Source organism: Rhinopithecus bieti, unplaced genomic scaffold (genome assembly GCF_001698545.2).
Source record: "Rhinopithecus bieti isolate Rb0 unplaced genomic scaffold, ASM169854v2 scaffold_17939, whole genome shotgun sequence".
In the NCBI taxonomy this organism is placed as follows: domain Eukaryota; kingdom Metazoa; phylum Chordata; class Mammalia; order Primates; family Cercopithecidae; genus Rhinopithecus; species Rhinopithecus bieti.
The window spans coordinates 1,043,527-1,061,181 of NW_016809446.1; the positions used below are offsets into that span (position 1 = coordinate 1,043,527).

At 38.3% G+C, this 17,655-nt stretch overlaps 1 protein-coding gene across 2 annotated transcripts in view; it reads left to right on the forward strand.

Moving 5' to 3' along the window:
* Positions 1-17,655, forward strand: part of PTH2R (parathyroid hormone 2 receptor) — a 141,754-nt gene that overhangs the window by 104,109 nt on the left and 19,990 nt on the right. For both annotated transcript variants that reach the window (XM_017889351.1, XM_017889350.1), the window contains exon 9: positions 3,670-3,736. In XM_017889351.1, the coding sequence (XP_017744840.1) occupies positions 3,670-3,736 (67 nt within the window). The remainder of the gene's footprint in view (positions 1-3,669; positions 3,737-17,655) is intronic.

Genomic DNA, 17,655 nt, shown 5'->3' on the forward strand with positions numbered 1-17,655 from the left:
AAAGGGTGTTATTTTACTAAGGTCAGCTAAGATAATCAAGTAGGTTGGGCAAATTAAATTAAACAGTGAGCAATTTTGTTCTCTTTCTTTTTACTTACAAAAGCAAAAACACCTTACAAGGTAATCTTATTATCTTCTCTTTGCTTCATTCAAAGGAGATAAGAGATGCCAGTGAGAGGAGAAACCCATAACTTCTTTACTTCTTTGCTATATTTTTGTTTCACCATCCAGCAGCAAAGGTGGGGGCTGCAAAGGACCAAGAAGCCATCTGACATTTCTAGAACATCTGCATAGGCTTTTGGGGTCAGCTTCTCTCACTTCTTCTACTCTTACTGATTGTATAAGTTGTGGAAAGAAGGTAGTACTCAGCCAATTCAATTCTCTGGATCCCTTGGGCAGAACAACCCACCTGTTTTCAACCCTGACTGTAGGAAGTCCTACTTTCTAGTCAGACCTTTGTATCTCTTGCTTCACCATCCAGAACTGCATTTCCTGGAAGGTTAAAGTTTATTATTAAAAATTTGAACAGAGAGTAGTTTCTGGGACATGTTAACAAAGACAATGTGAGTGGGAACATTGAAGAATTAACTAAAAACAAGCATTAATAGCATTTTCTTTAAAAGGTTTGAAATCTCAGCTTCCTTTCTTATATCACAGGGCAAATTTGAAACTTTGACACTGAAAAGCATCAAAGAGAAGTGTTTTATGTTTTTAGAGGTAGCTGGTTTTGACCTACTTCCAAATGCAAGCATTTGATAGAGCCTGTATTGCATAATTGAATCCCAATGTGTTAGGAGACACCATGACAAAATACCATTAAAGCAAAGAAAGAAGACTGTGAAGATATTACCAAATGTCAAAAACTGAAAAGAAAATTTATGGAATCTGAAACCCTTGTAGCTTAGATCTTGGCTAAGTGAATCAATGTTCAATTTACAGTCACATGATATATGCCACCTTCCTTATGGTAGAAAGCTTTTTTAGGGTAGTGTGATTCTGCATAATTCAGTAACATTGTCTTTTATCTTTCTTGTCTGGTTAAATAATGTGAAAAACAGATACATGCAAATAATGCCAGAAAATGTTCAATAATATGCAAATGTAACATTTTTGTTCTTAAATTTCCATGTTATTCAAACTTCAGGTCCATTGAATATGCGCATTTCAGTTTGGCTGAACCAGAACTACATTTTAGTGTAGGGTTCCGGTTGATTTGGCTGTGGTATATTCTCCCAGTGGAGTGCGGAGCTACTGAGCTCAATTGGTATGGATATGCAAAGAAATAAAAAATACAGTTGTAAAAGGAAAAAGCAAATTGCAGAATAGTGCATACATGACAGTTTTGTATGATAGAGGAAAGTAAGAATATAACCTTTGTATTTGTTTGCATATGCATGAAGAAGCATTGGAAGCATACACAATAAGGTAATAGAAGATGTTATCTGTAAGGAGGCAGACAGGAATGTGGGGAGGATTGAGACATCTCAATGGCTGTCTTTTATATAGTTTGACTTTAAAATGAGAACATATTCCTATATGTAAAAGTTAAACTTTAAAAAAATGTAGTTCTTAGTGTGTATTGAAAATGTTTTACCCTTAAGGAATAGTCAAGATGGTATTTTATTATCTATAACTTGCTCATTAATAAAAAAGTAACTTCGTTATGTTTATTATCTAGAGTTTAAAAATTATCATTGTATCCCACAAATTTCTTTTATTATTTATCATTGCCACAATCAATACTGGGTTTTGTGAAAAGAGAAATAAACTTAAGACTTTTATTTATGTGTCTTTAGTTTAAAAAGACTGTTTCAAGTGCTATATTAAAGTGCCAAGTGGTGCTAGTTTCTTATCATTTCTGTGCTATTTATTCTAGTGTAAGATCTTTACTAGTACAAACCAGATTGGGAGATTCGGTGAGCATGAGTAAAACTTAATTTGAATTCAGCTGATGTCAATTCAATCCAATAGATATTTATTGACTACCTACATACTGTTCTAGGACTTGCAATACATCAGAACACAAAAACAACAGTGATCTCTGCCCATGTAGAACTTAAACTCAAGTTAGGGTGGAAGGGAAGCACCAAATATAAAAAATAGGCAAATTATATAATTTTAAGTTAAATACTGTTAAAACAAACTTTTAAAAATTAAGATAAGCTCATGGATCTTATACAAATAGAAAATGAACATCTGTCAAAGATTTTGCTTTTAACTTTTATTTTAGGTTTGGGGGTACATGTGAAGGTTTGTTTCATAAATAAACATGCGTCACAGAGGTTTGTTGCACATAATATTATATCACCCAGTTATTAAGCCCAGTACCCAATGGTTATCTTTTCTGCTCTTCCCCCTCCTCTTACCCTCCCCCATCAAGTAGACCCCAGTGTCTGTTGTTTCCTTCTTTGTCTTCACAAATTCTTATCATTTAGCTTCCACTTATAAGTGAGAACATGTGGTATTTGGTTTTCTGTTCCTGTGTTAGTTTGCTGAGGATGATAGCCTCCAGCTCCATCCATGTTCCTGCAAAAGACATGATCCTGTTTTTTTTTTTGTGGATGCATAATATTCCATGGTATACACGTACCACATTTTCTTTATCCAGTCTATCACTGATGGGCATTGAGATTGATTCCATGTCTTTGCTATTGTGAACAGTACTGCAATGAACATTTGCAAACATGTGTCTTTATGGTAGAATGCTTTATATTCCTCTTGGTATATGCCCAGTAATGGGATTGCTGGGTTGAATGGTAGCTCTTCTTTTAGCTCTTTGAGGAATCGCCATACTGCTTTCCACAGTGGTTGAACTAATTTACGCTCCCACCAACAGTGTATAAGGGTTCCCTTTCTCCGTAGCCTCGCCAGCATGTGTTATTTCTTGACTTTTTCATAGTAGCCATTCTAACTGGTGTGAGATGATATCTCATTGTGGGTTTGAGTTGCATTTCTCTAGATACTTTAACCTCATTAATTAATGAGAGAACTACTAAGATGTTATGGTTGGTTCAAAGGAGAAATCCAAAGAACCACATTTACATTCAGTACAATAAATACCAAAATTTACAAATAAATGCAAAAACTACTCAATATTTTCAGGATACTAATCAATTACATTCCACTGAACATCACAGCTAATTTTCATTTCTATGGACAAGAATAATTTGCATTCATTCTCTATTGCATTACTATGGATAAGAATAACTTGCATTATTGTAAGGAATCTACAATTTATGAAGTAAAATAGAATTGCTGTAATGTCTGAGAGAGAGAACTTTCTCTATCAGTGAATTTAAATTATTATGGCTTATTCCAATAATAGTAAAAGTGAAGTATGAATTGTATGACATTTAGAAAACTATTACTTTTGTGGCTCTGGAAACATGGTTTTAACTTTTGTCACAATAAAAGTAATTCACTAATATTTATAATTCTCTACTCATCTTCAAGGGGTAGCTAATAATATGAAAATCAATACCCGCCACATGTTTTTTTTCCCCGCCCCGCTGGCTTGGGTGTTTTACGATAAGATTTCTTTGTCTATTTGTTTCTTAATTGGAAGTGTGGGGCTGGAGTTTTTGGTAAAACTTAAAATTCTACTTAATTCTTACTACCTATTTGCTTTGCCAATTTATTCATGACAGTTTTTTTTTTTCAATGTCGCAGGTGCTGGGAACTTAGTGCTGGAGACATCAAGTGGATCTATCAAGCACCAATCTTAGCAGCTATTGGGGTAAGTTTAAAAGTTTGTATAGTTAAAAAAGAGATGGATAATTAACCTGCTGCTAAAACCCAGAGAAAGTGTGTCTGTCACTGCATTCTACAATAGATTTGAGAAACTCACATGTACAGCAACATCTGTTGGGAGAGTCTGGGACAGAGATGAGACCCTTATTGTGACTGACACTGAGACCCATGAAAGCCTTCCTTTAATCAGCTAGCACTTGGGTCAATTCTGAGACTTCAAAATATCTGTGAGCATTTATATGTTTAGGGAGTTGGAAGGCCCTACGTCTCCTTTTCACCCATTATATTATTTTACCACTTTAACATTCTGACCACCTGGTAGTAGGTCAGTGTGGCAGGGAGGGAAAGATGGAGCAGCAGGAAAGCAGAGAAATTACTGAGACAGAAGAATGGTAATACGATGTATAAAGTATTCCCTAAAGGTTTTATTTGGCACACTTCCCCCAAGGAGTTAAGTACATCCTATACCAGGAAATATCTCACATAATTCTATCTAATAGATATTAGATAGAAAATTAAAATTGAAAGTAATGGCAAAAAACACAATTACTTTTTCACTAACCTGATAGTAGGGAGAAAGACCACAATGCATTTTGCACTGAACCTTGTCTGCCTATATTTCCAATGCACATTGCATCTGTGTTGCAAAGGAAAACAAAATCACACACTTCTTCGCATCTAATAAAACTTATCAAAATATTTACTCTTGATCTTCTTTGAAGACTTTAAGGTGTCAGTTTCTTTTGGTTTGTTAAAGAAATTATACCACCTTGTGTTCATGTAGGTAATACATATTACAAGCATTTTTACAAAACAATTACTATCCTGATAATAAATGTTAAAGTAGAAAACAACGTAGCAACCTGATTATTAACTAATTTTGATGTTTTTCTTTGTTTCCCAGTTTCATATTCCTCTTTTTTTCTTTTGGACAATGTGTCACCCACTTTGTCAGAAGGGCAGCTATTAATGTAGTTGAGGTATTGTAGCCTCATCCAAAGAATCAGATAAAAGCTTATTTACCTCATAGGAAAAATATGTAAAGAAAATAGGAGAGATCAAAAGGAATCTTCAGTTTAGAAGTCCATTGAAATAAATGTTTAGAGAGGGAAATAAAATACAGAACACTTTTAGAGAAGCTATTTTGTGTCCTTGCTAAACCATCCTATTAACAAATTGGTCCCAATTCCATATATCCTAGGAGAAGCTCAAAAATGGATTATGGATGAATGAATGGCTTGAATGTGTAAACACCTGTAATTTTAATTTTTTATGTAAATGAAATGCTACTATATTAATCCAGTGATAAACAATCCTAGATCTGTAACTATATCCCTGAGAGACATCAGTGAACTTAAAGATAAAAATTAACTGCTCAGATTTCCCTTTCATTCGTTGGTATTTAATCCTTATTTATACTTTCAAGGCTTTTATTTTCCTCCTTTCTAGTTCATCTTCTGTGTGTTTGCTTCTCCATATCTTACTATTATCTTTTTAAGGGAACAATCTATATCTTATTATTCTTTCTTTGCCTTCAGTGTCTTGTACTGAGACTTACCAATAAGAGTTAATTCTCTCAAATTTACCCACATTTTAATATAATGATTATATAATGATTAAGTTTGATTTTACATTTGATGAAAATGAAGGACCTATTGAATTCCAGGAGATCCTTGTAAAATTATCAGGAACTGAAGCAAAGAACAGTGGAGAAAAGGAAATCTTAGGGCATTTTCTGTGGAAATGACTGATTTTTGTCCAAAGCTTTATAGTTTGTTTACAGATCTAAGTCACTCACATCATCAACATGGATGAAAAATTTATTTTCTGAGGTTTGTAACTTGTAATGTGAAACAGTAAAGCTAGGTGATTAAAGGGTCTCTGAAGATTCGCCTTTGGAGGAGAAATAGAAGTGATGGCACACTCAATCAACTTTGAAGAAAATTAATGTGGAAGGCCATTTTCCTCTTCTTGAGTTAAAATTATGACAGTTCTAAGCTAAGAATTCTGAAGTACTTTTCCTATATTATGAAGTTCATTTAATCTCAAAAATCACAGCTGATACTCAAGAATATCTTTCTGTTCACTAAGAGTTACCTTTCTGTTTCACTATTATAGTTTAGTGTTACCATAATTCCCTTGAAGCTTCTTAACTTACAATCTACTAGTGTATCTGAAAGTTTTCGTAAAATGTCAAGAATTGGATTTGAAATAAATAATTTACTTATTTTAATCAATAATTTAGAGAAGGCTGAGTTATGAAAGAGAAAAAACTAAAAAAGCAAGTGGAAAACTAAAGGAAAGAAAAAACAGAATTATAAAGAAAAACTCCAAGGTATAGTTTTCAATTCAAAAGAGGGGAATACCTCAAGAGACAAGAAGATACACCTCAAGAATACAGAGTTCCTAGGAGAGAGATTTGGCCCTCCTGGGAATAAGAATATGGAAGGCTTGTGTGGATAATTCTGTGATGTGTAACACCAGGTAGTTAGATTGCCTGTGGCACTGATGCAGAGCATCAGCTTGAAGCACACACAGAAATCCTGGAAATCCAGGAGTTTGGATTATACGTAGTGAACCCAAGTTGATATGTTTTAAAACCTGGATTCCAAGGACAGTGATTATTTCACTTAGAATGCCAAAGACTAGAGCTCTGTAAGCATGATTGACATTCAGGAAAAAGAATAATTTAATATCTGCATTGGAAGTAAATAATAAACACAAAATCTTGAGCTAAGGTGGTAGTGATTAATGGGGGAAATGTATTCATTGCAGGCTGGCAAGTGGTACGAGAGCATTCCAATGGCCTGTGCCAAGGTTGAGTGTGGGTGTGGAATAATATCAGGAGCTGAGACTGCAAAGGAGGCTGGGCCAGACCCTGAAGGGGCTTCTAAGCCTCACTAAAGAATTGACACCTAATCCTGCAAGGGGTGACAACCAAAGGTTTAGACATTGGAAAGTGAAAGAATCAGGTTTTTCATTGGGAAAGATCTCAGGTCTTCGTTGAAGCTGGCAGTGGGGAAACCACTGTGGGTATCTGCTGGGTGGGGGTTTAAGCCACAGTGATGTGAAGTGGAAAGGATATAGGTCTGAGAGAGTTAGGGCGTGGAATTCTGAGCACTGTCCCTTCACACTTGGCATACACATTTTCCTCATTTCCATGACCTGGTCCCTTCTTCCTCCCCCATCTCATGTCGCCTCATCTCCTTCCCGCTGCCTCAGCTCCGCACAATGGCTTTCTTTAGTTCCCTGAACGTGCTGCACTGTTCCCACCTGCGCTGTTCTGTATGCCTGCCATACTGTTCCCCCTGCTTGTGCATTCTTCCTTCAGGTCCCAGCTTATGGACAACCTCTTCAGACAGTCCTTTTCTGACCACTTGACAGTGTCACAGTGGTTACAGCATAGGCTCTGGGCAAGACTGCCTTCGTTAGAATCTAGGTTTGCCCTTTTGTCGAGTGTGCAGGCTGAAATTTTATGGAACAGGCTGGTCTTGGGCAAGTTATTTAAACTCACAATTCCCTTTTGCCATCTATAAGATGGGAATAATAGAGTAGATTACAAGAGTTAATCATTGGGCTGCATTCGGAACAGTGGCTGGCACATAGCGCTATAAGCATTAGCTATTATCATTTTTACTTTTCACGTGTTAATAACTTGCCCACACTCCAGGTAGATTTCTCCTACTCCCTGCAACACATTAACTTAAAAAAATGTCTCCATAAAGTCATAAAAATAATGTTGGTTTCTGGACAGCAATAAGGCTAACACATTGTATCTTGTATATCAGTAATTGGCTGTTCAGACATGAGGGGACTCCCAGGGATGATCTGGTTTCCCAGGCTCCACGGTCCCCTAGGATGATACCATGATTGCTTCTCCGTTTGTGCATAGGCACTTCTGATTGCAGAATGTCCGCTCTCCTTGTATCCTATAAAACCTGGCAAACCATCGGTGTGACTATTTTTTCAAAGGCTGTAACGTTATCTACCCAAAATGGTATAATTGTTAACTCTTTTTGGTAGGAGTAGAGCTTATTTTTACCCTTTTGTTAAACATTTTAGTATTCTCCATTTTAGGGGCATCGGAAGGCTCTACTTTATAATCGAGAAATCGATATTTACATTTTGAAAAAGTTATTAAGCTCTCACTTTTGTAATTTTCCAGGTAAACCATTCCATGATTCACCTTCTATTCAAACACAATAAAACATGAGGTGAGGAAAGTATACATAATGTTACTTTCACTTTCGCTTTCTTGCTTCCTATGTGAGTTCCTGTTATTAAATGCAATAAATACTTGATTAAAAAGAAACTTCTTCCTAAGTACATTCTATGATCTTCCCTGTGACTTGCTGGCAAACCAGGCAGACAGTAAGTTAGCACCACTGTGGTGAACCTGCTGGGCACCCGAGCTCTCTTCTCTCCAGGTCTGCGTGAAGATGTAAAGACGGGGAAAGCTCTGCCACACCAGCGCATGACTTGTCTGTCCAGCCCGTTTGAGATGCACATGGACACAGTATGAAGGACCAAGGAGGTCTGCCCTTTCTTGGGAGTGACGCCAAATGTGTCACAGTAGTTACAGCATAGACTCTGGGCCAGGCTGTCTTTGTTAGCATCCCAGGCCTGCCCTTCTGTCGAGTGTGCAGGCTGAAATTTTTCTGGGCAGGCTAGGCTTGGGCAAGTTTTAAAAACTCAGGGTCCACTTTTGCCATCTATGGAATAGGAATAGACTGGGCATGGTGGCTCATGCCTGTAATCCCAGTGCTTTGGTAGGCATAGGCAGGAGGCTCGCTTGAGGCCAGGAGTTCAGGACCAGCCTGGGCAACAAAGCAAAACCCTGAATTCTTTTTCCCATAATTACTACACCTACTCACATTCATACTAACAGGGTACACATTTTTTTTTCTCTCTCTCCGCATCCTAGCTAATGTTTATCTTTTGTCTTTTTGAACTACCAACGGCCATTAAGCCATTCTTTGTTTGTTTGTTTGTTTGTTTGAGACAGGATCTCACTCTGTCACCCAGGCTGGAGTGCAGTGGTGCAATCATGGCTCACTGCAGCCTTGATCTCCTGGGCTCAGGCGGTCCTTCTGCCTCAGCCTCCTGAGTAACTAGGACTCATGGCATGAGTCCTAGGTGGCATGTGCCACCATGCCTGGCTGATTTTGTATTTTGTATTTTGGTATTTTGGTGATTTTGACATGTTGCCTAGGCTGGTCTCAAACTCCTGGGTTCAAACAATCCACTCGCCTCCACCTCCCATAGTGCTGGGATTACAGGTGGGAGCCACCATGCCCAGCCCGATTAAGCCATTCTAACAGGTATGAGGTGATAGCTTGTGATTTTGATTTCCCTGATAATTAGCGATGATGATCACCTTTTCACATACTTGTTGGCTATTTGTAAGTCTTTTTTTTTTTTTGAGATGGAGTCTCACTCTGTCGCCCAGGCTGGAGTGCAGTGGTGCGATCTCAACTCACTGCAACCTCTGCCTCCTGGGTTCAAGCGGTTCTCCTGTCTCAGACTCCCGAGTAGCTGAGATTACAGGCACGTGCCGCCATGCCCAGCTAATTTTTGTGTTTTTAGTAGAGACGAGATTTCGCCACGTTGGCCAGGCTGATCTCAAACTCCTGACCTCAGTGATCCACCTGCCTCGGCCTCCTGAGGTGCTGGAATTACAGGCATGAGCCACCACAGGGCCAACTCCTCTGCTTTTTAAAAATAGCTTAATGCATTTTGGTAATAAACTGAAGGAACAGCACAAAACAACATTAAAAACATGTACTTGCATGTAGAATTATTCAGAAAAATATAGTGAATGGATGGAATTTACTGTATGATAAAAGTGCTACTAACACCAGTTAGTTGCTGTCAAGAAATTTGTTTTTTTAAAAATCCAAATGCTGGCATTGTTCAGAAAAATTTAACAGCTATTTATAACTGCTATAAAGGTGAACTGCTGAAACTTGTTCAGCCGAAACATTTGGTGTGCATTAATACTTTGTTTCCATGCATTTATATTACAAATTCACACAAAAATGAAAATGGAGAAACTGCTAATACCTGGTTTCTGTTCCCTATTTTTTCACTGACTGTCATTTACTTAGGTGCCTTTTGACTCCATGGGGTGGCGGCAGGGGAATCTGATGCTTAGAAATACCAATAAGAGGAAGAAGAGCTTTTTATTTTTTTCTTTGAGAATGGAATGTTTCCCATCTTAGTGGATTGTCAAGCAAGTTCTCCATGAATGCAGCATGGATGTCTTTTGGCATCATTGTTACACATTTGGCCTGGATTGCACACGGCTCGGTGTCTCCAGAAAGGCCATTATGATAGATCTCATTTGTTTCCCACAAAGCACCAGTAGCTGTGCTCTGGATGTGCTGCTCTGTTTTGAAGTCCTTAGCAGTTTCTTGCACCAGACGCTAGGAGGAAAGTTTATGGATTAGGCTTTCAGTGGATTTCTGATAACATCTAATTTCACCAAGTGCCTTGGTATCCAGGTTGTTACCGGTGAAGTTTTGTCACCCATCCAGTAGATGGCACACTGGCCTTTGTAGTTTTTTTGTAGGTTGTTTTGAGGGCAATCTGTATGGCATAGAGACCGCCTAACTCACCCCACTTCTCCTTCAGCTAGGGATTGGTGAGCTAGAGCTGTATGTCTTTTTTTGAGAAACGTCTATTCAGCTCCTTTGCCCATTTTAAAATTAGGTTGTTTCTTGGTATTCAGTTGTCTGAGTTCCTTATATCATTTGGATATTAGTCCCTTATTTAATACGTTAATTTTTATTGAACATATTCAATACATAAATATTGCAGATATTTTCTACCACTTGACAGGTTGCCTTTTCGCTCTATTGATTGTTTCCTTTGCTGTGCAGAGGCATTTTAGTTTAATGTAATCCTGCTTGTTCATTTTTGTTTCTCTTGCCTGTGCTTTTGGTACTCATTTCTAAGTATTGTATTCTTTTTTGTTGTTATTGTAAACTGATTTTTTTCTTAATTTTTTTGGATAGTTCATTGTTCGTACAATTTGTTCAACATTTCAGCCGAATTCTTCTTATCAGCTAGCTTTTGGCATCTGCCCCAGGGAAGCAAGTGCTTACATTCCATCCTCCTTGGAGATGTCAGACTTTCCTTAAATTTTGGGTTAATTGCTCATCCTATAACTTTGTTCTCTGATGCATTTTAAAAGTTTAAAACTTTTGTCAGATTATCCAGCATTTGTTTTTTATAATGGTGGGAGCAAGTTTTCTTTTCTTTTCTTTTTTTCCCTAGCTTTCTACTATTGGGGAAATATAATTTAAAACAAAATCTTCTCCTAATCTAAAAATCTTCTCCACATAGGTAATACAGAAGAAAAACACTTTTAGTATTCAGTTATTAAACCAGAATGTGGTGTGCATTACACGCAATCTGCTAAGAGATTGCAAAGAGAAAGAAGTCTCACTCCTTTGTGTAGCCAAGCAGTTACTACTCATTGTATGTATGTTTTCAAGAGACAAAATAACTAGTTCTCAAGTAAGAGGGACTTGACAATACTATATGACACACATGATTCATCTGAACTTTACCTGGTAATTGGGGTGACCACTTGTCATGGCTAAGTAGCTTTATTGGAGGAAAAACAAGTTTGTCATTTCTTTATGGCAGGAGGAAGTTTTGCCACTTCAAGATAGGTGCCTACAGAAGTTAAGCTCCTACCCTACAAAAACCGGGAGATGGGGATGCTATCTCTCTTGATGTTAACATTTCAAAAAGATGGTTCCTAGGTCCTTGTGAAAGACATTCCTGGGCCATAAAGCTGTCCAAAGGCCTATCTAATCTTCGAAAGGATTTATAAACGTTTCAAAGAGATGAGAAAGTACATACAAGCTTTCTAAGGTAAATGCTCTAAGAAAAGGGGAAAGTGAAATCTCTTCCCCATTTTCAACAGGGAGAATGAAGCCTCTTATTTTTAAATTTGTATTTGACCTCACTCTGTCTCCTATGTAACAACTGGCATATCTAGGTTAATCTGATAATGAAATGGTCTTGCAGTGATTTCCAACAAAACTCTCCTACGTATTTTCCTCCTGGGATTTCAGGCTCACATTCTTATGGACCATGAAGCCTACATCCCTGCTTTTACTTTTGAACCTGTCTGTAAAGGGAGAAATAAGCCCAGAACTTAAGCTCCGTATGTTCAGAGTGTGGTGCTCCTTCTTCTGAGTTGTTCTGTGTGGTGAAGCCAGGAAGGATGAAGATAATAATGACAACAAACATGACATAGTTCTTACAATGTGCTGGGCAGTGTTTTAGGCGTTTTATATACATCAATATATCTAATCCGACAAATAACTCTAAATAAGAAACTGTCCAAGAATACCCAATATTAAGTGATGGAGCCAGGTGCTGACTTCAGGATCAATGTCCCCACCCAGTGAACTCCATGCACTTATAATAAAATCTAACATCTCTGATAATCCAGCAAAGATGCCTCACTCGTGCTTGTGCCTCTTTACATGCCACACCCTGGCTATGTTGTTTACCAGTCAGTTGCTTGACCTTGTCCACCTCTGTTTTTCTTAGGGCTGTTCTACATGCCCCACTGTACTTCTAGAAGGTTGGAATGTGCTTCCTTCTATGCTTCATTTGAAATACTACTTTTTCTTTGTGACCTTGATGCCCTCCAATCTAAATTAGATTACCAATTATAATCTACAGGTTGTAGAAAGGCTTTTTCTCCTCAACATCATGGTATATCATGTCTTTCACTGTTGAATGTCCATCTTGTCCACCGAACTGCAAGGTTTATGTAAACAAGGATCATTTTTTTTTTTTTCTAAACTTATGATGCCTAGTGCTTAGCTAGTTTCCTGGCACAGAGTGGCCACTCAATAAATACTTGTTGGAAAAACAAAACATGCATATAAAATAGATATCCTGGGGAACTGGGAAGAGGAAAGAGGCAAAATAAGAGCACAAAGCAAGTAAAATTACAGAACTTGTGAGTTCATTTTATGCAGTCTTTTCAATTTCTAGAAAAGAAAACTACAGCTCACACAGATAAAGGTCACATGACTAGTGTGATGAAACAAAGACTTTAACATGCATTTTGTGACCACGTTCTTTTCACTTGCATTCCAAAACCTGTCAAACTGTGTCTTGAATTTAGGGGAAAAATCTTTCCATTTATATAGCTATGTTCATAGTTTTAAAAATAGCTTAACTTTAGGATATAAAGTTGTTTTGTAGTCATGCATTGCATGTGACATGGTTTTATGTAAATATATGCATCATATGTGCTAACAAAGAAACTATTTGCCCAGAATTTAAAATCCAAATTAGATCCCTTACTTAATTCTGTCTTTGGCTATTATAATACTATAGATTCTGTTAATTTGATGTTTGTATATGTAGGAGTAAAATTAGATAAATTATGGTCAGAATTTCTAAGCAATATATGAGGTAAACTAAATTTAAGAGAGTAAAGGAATTTGTTAAGTATGAGCAGTCTGGAGAAGTCATGTCAAGATAACTGATTTTTAGAGATAACCATAGACTGTAGTATAAGTTTGGAAGGAATCACTTAATTTTGGAATTGTAAGATCTATAATTATAGAATTGTTGTTTTCTGTTTTGTTCAAGTGTGTTAAAATTATGTTTAAGAGAACTAGAGTCATTGGAAAATACTAAATTTTGTTGTGAAAATAAATGTCCCCAAATGTAATCATTTATCAGACACCTGTGTCATCTTGATGTTGGTTTGAGGATGATTTTTTAATTCTTCCCCTGTGAGATCAAAATATAAGAGAAATATTTCCTAATTAACAACAGAGCGTGATGCTTTGTTTTGGTTCTGGGCCTCCTGGAGCATCATGAGAAGGCGTAGGGATGCTCAACCTCAAGAGCAGGAGGTCCTGCAGGCAGGACAGCTTGCTTGGAAGAAGTGGGAAAGGTGAGATTGATTGATTCAATACATTCTGACCAAGCTGGGGCACTTACTGAGACATGAGCACCTGCATTTGCACTGTGTCAACCAAGAGGCACTGTAACAGCTGAAACAAAATAAAACCAGAGACATAAAAATACAGACTGGGAAATTGAGCAGATTCACTCTGGGGTACTTATGAGAGGGCCTTGAGAATGCCAGTATTATGGTGTGAAGAGTTGTATGGTACTGGCAGAAACCTGAGATCTTGAATTTATAGGTTAGGGAAAAGAAAAGGAGGAACTGTGGTATTTGTCTTTATGTAAGTATTTCCTTCGTGCTGTGTTACTGTCCCCATTTACCCATCCTTTCATCCACCATCCAGTGATAGGTCATCAAACTGTCTTTCTAGGCCCTGCTCAAATTTTATCTTTACCAAAATTGATATGGTTTGGCTGTGTCCCCACTCAAATCTCATCTTGAATTCCCACGTGTTATGGGAGGGATCTGTGGGAGGTAATTGAATCATGGGGGCAGGTCTTTCTTGGGCTGTTCTCGTGAGAGTGAATAAGTGTTATGAGATCTGATGATTATATATGGGGCATTTTCCCTGCACAAGCTCTCTTCTCTTGCCTGCCGCCATGTGAGAAGTGCCCTTTCATCTTCTGTCATGATTTGAGGCATCCCCAGCCACGTGGAACTATAAGTCCATTAAACCTTTTTTTTCTTCCCATTCTCAGGTATGCCTTTATCAGCAGCATGAAAACAGACTAATACAGTAAATTGGTACCAGTAGAGTGGGGCGCTGCTGAGAAGATACCTGAAAATGTTTAAGTGACTTTGGAACTGGGTAACAGGCAGAGGTTGGAACAGTTCAAAGGGTTCACAGACAGGAAAATGTGGGAAAGTTTGGAACTCCCTAGAGACTTGTTGAATGGCTTTGACCAAAATGCTGATAATGATGTGGACAATGAAATCCAGGCTAAGGTGGTCTCAGATGGAGGTGAGGAACTTGTTGGGAACTGGAGCAAAGATGACCCTTGTTATCTTTTATCAGAGACTGGTGGCATTTTGTCCCTGCCCTAGAGTTTTTTTTGAACTTTGAATTGGAGGGAAATGATTTAGGTATCTGGCAGAAGAAATCTCTAAGCAGCAAAGGATTCAAGAGGTGACTTGGGTGCTGTTAAAGGCATTTAGTTTTAAAAGGGAAACAGAGCATAAAAGTTTGGAAAATTTGCAGCCTGACAATGCAGTAAAAAAGAAAATCCCATTTTCTGAGGAGAAATTGAAGCTGGCTGCAGAAATTTGTATTAGTAACAAGGAGCCAAATATTAATCCCCAAGACAATGGATAAAATGTCTCCAGGGCATATCAGAGGTCTTCACAGCAACCCCTTCCATCACAGGCCTGGAGGTTTAGGAGGAAAAAGTGGTTTTGTGGGCTGGGCCCAAGGTCCCTGTGCTGTGTGCAGCCTAGGGACTTGGTGCCCTGTGTCCCAGCTGCTCCAGCCATGGCTGAAAGGGGCCAATGTAGAGCTCAGACCATGGCTTCAGAGGGTGCAAGCCCCAAGCCTTGGCAGCTTCCATGTGGTGTTGAGCCTGTGAGTGTACAGAAGTCAAAAACTGAGGTTTGGAAACCTCTGCATAGTTTTCAGAAAATGTATGGAAATGCTTGGATGTCCAGGCAGAAGTTTGCTGCAAGGGCCAGGCCCTTATGGAGAACCTCTATCAGGGCAGTGCAGAAGGGAAATGTGGGGTTGGAGCTGCCACGCAGAGTCCCTACTGGGGCACTGCCTAGTGGAGCTGTGAGAAGAGGTCCACTGTCCTCCAGACCCCAGAATGGTAGCTCCACCAACAGCTTGCACCATGTGCCTGGAAAAGCTGCAGACACTCAATGCCAGTTTGTGAAAGAAGCCAGGAGGGGGGCTATACCTTGCAAAGCCACAGGGACAGAGCTGCCCAAGGCCATTGGAGCCACCTCTTTCATCAGCGTGACCTGGATATAAGACATGGAGTCAAAGGATGTCATTTTGGAGCTTTAAAATTTGATTGCTTCAGTGGATTTCAGACTTGCATGGGCCCTGTAGCCCCTTTGTTTTGGTCAATTTCTCCCATTTGGAATGGCTGTATTTACCCAATGCCTGTACCCCCATTGTATCTAGGAAGTAACTAACTTGATTTTGATATTACAGGCTCATAGGCAGAAGGGATTTGCCTTGTCTTGGATGAAACCTTGGACTGTGGAGTTTGAACTGTTGCTGTAATGAATTAAGACTTTGGGGGACTGTTGGGAAGGTGTGATTGCTTTTGAAATGTAAGGACATGAAATTTGGGAGGGTCCACGGGTGGAATGATACCTAAATCATTTCCCTCTAATTCAAAGTTCCAAAAATCTCTAGGGTGGGGACAAAATGCCACCAGTCTCTTTGATAAAAAATAACAAGAGTCACCTTTGTTCCAGTTCTCAACAAGTTCCTCACCTCCAAATCTCATCTTGAATTCCCACATGTTGTGGGAGGGACCCAGTGGGAGGTAACTGAATCATGGGGTCACTTTCCTGTGCCATTCTCATGATAGTGAATAAGTCTCATGAGATCTGATGATTGTATAAGGGGAAGTTTCCCTGCACAGCTCTCTTCTCTTGTCTGCTGCCATGTGAGATGTGCCTTTCACCTTCCGTTATGATTGTGAGGCATCCCTAGCCACCTAGAACTATAAGTCCAGTAAACCTTTTTTTTCTTTTCAGTCTTGGGTATGTCTTTAACAGCAGTATGTAAATGAACTAATACAGTCTTCTTTTGTTTCTTAACAAAGTTAATCTCCTATATTTTATTAATCATCTGATAATAAATGTTTGAGTCCCTTTTTGTTTCAAGCATATTTCGGAGTCTTTTTTTTGCATTGATCCTCAAATAACTTTTAAGTGGGTATTTTTATTATTCCCAGTTTGGGTTCACGAAAGGTTGTATAACTTGTCTGAGGTTATAAATTTAGAAAATGCTGAAGCCAAGGTCAAACCCAGGCAATGCCATTCCAGAGCCCACAGGTTTTCCTCTTTCTTGCCATAGGATTTAAGCTAGGGCAGTGTTTCCATATGTAGGGGCACATACCCTGGTGCATGAGAGGACTTAGGTGGTATATGCAAGATCATTAAGCAATATTGAATCATATGTGAATTTTGGTCCCTTTCCAACCCTTCTGAACACATCAAGGAGAAAGTTTTATTTTGGTCCTGGTCTTGAACAACACTCACATGTGTAATGTCTTTCTTTGGGGATAGGGGGAGGTAGGACAGGCAACCCAATCTAGATAACATTTCATAAGGCTTTTTGTTTCCATCATATGTATTTCACAGTTGTCTCTTATTTATAAAAGCTTCTACTGGTTCTTTATTTATGTTTAATGGTATGAAATTTAAATTTTAATAATTTAATGAAAGTCAGTTGAAGAAAGGTATGAAGTAGGCATTAGTAGATAAGTAATATCAATATGGCAAAATCATGATGGTGGCACCCTAAATGACTTATATGGAGAACACTGAACTGGACAAATTCCTTTAACAATGAAACCTGAAATTATACAAAAGTCCTGACCGGTGTAAGCAGTGGGCGTTCCCATGGTTGTGGGAGGCTAGTTGTGTTTCATGTGATCAGACACTTTAGAAGGAGTGTACCACACTGCATTTTACTTACTAGCTCTGTCTTCCCTGTGTGCTCCTCGTGGGTAGGGATAATCTATTCTTTTATTTTCCTAGAATGCCTGCCCTTTATTGGTGCCTAGGAAATATTGGCTGAATGAAAATGTAAATATATACTTAATATTACTTATAGTGGATCGTAAGAGTATTTGATAAGCATGCCACATGTAGGTACCTTACAATCATTTACAATATAGTTTCCTTCATAGTTAACTAAAATAACTATATTCAGTTATTATATATTATATAAATAATTGTTTCGATTTTATGACTGGCAATACCGGCACACAGAGAAG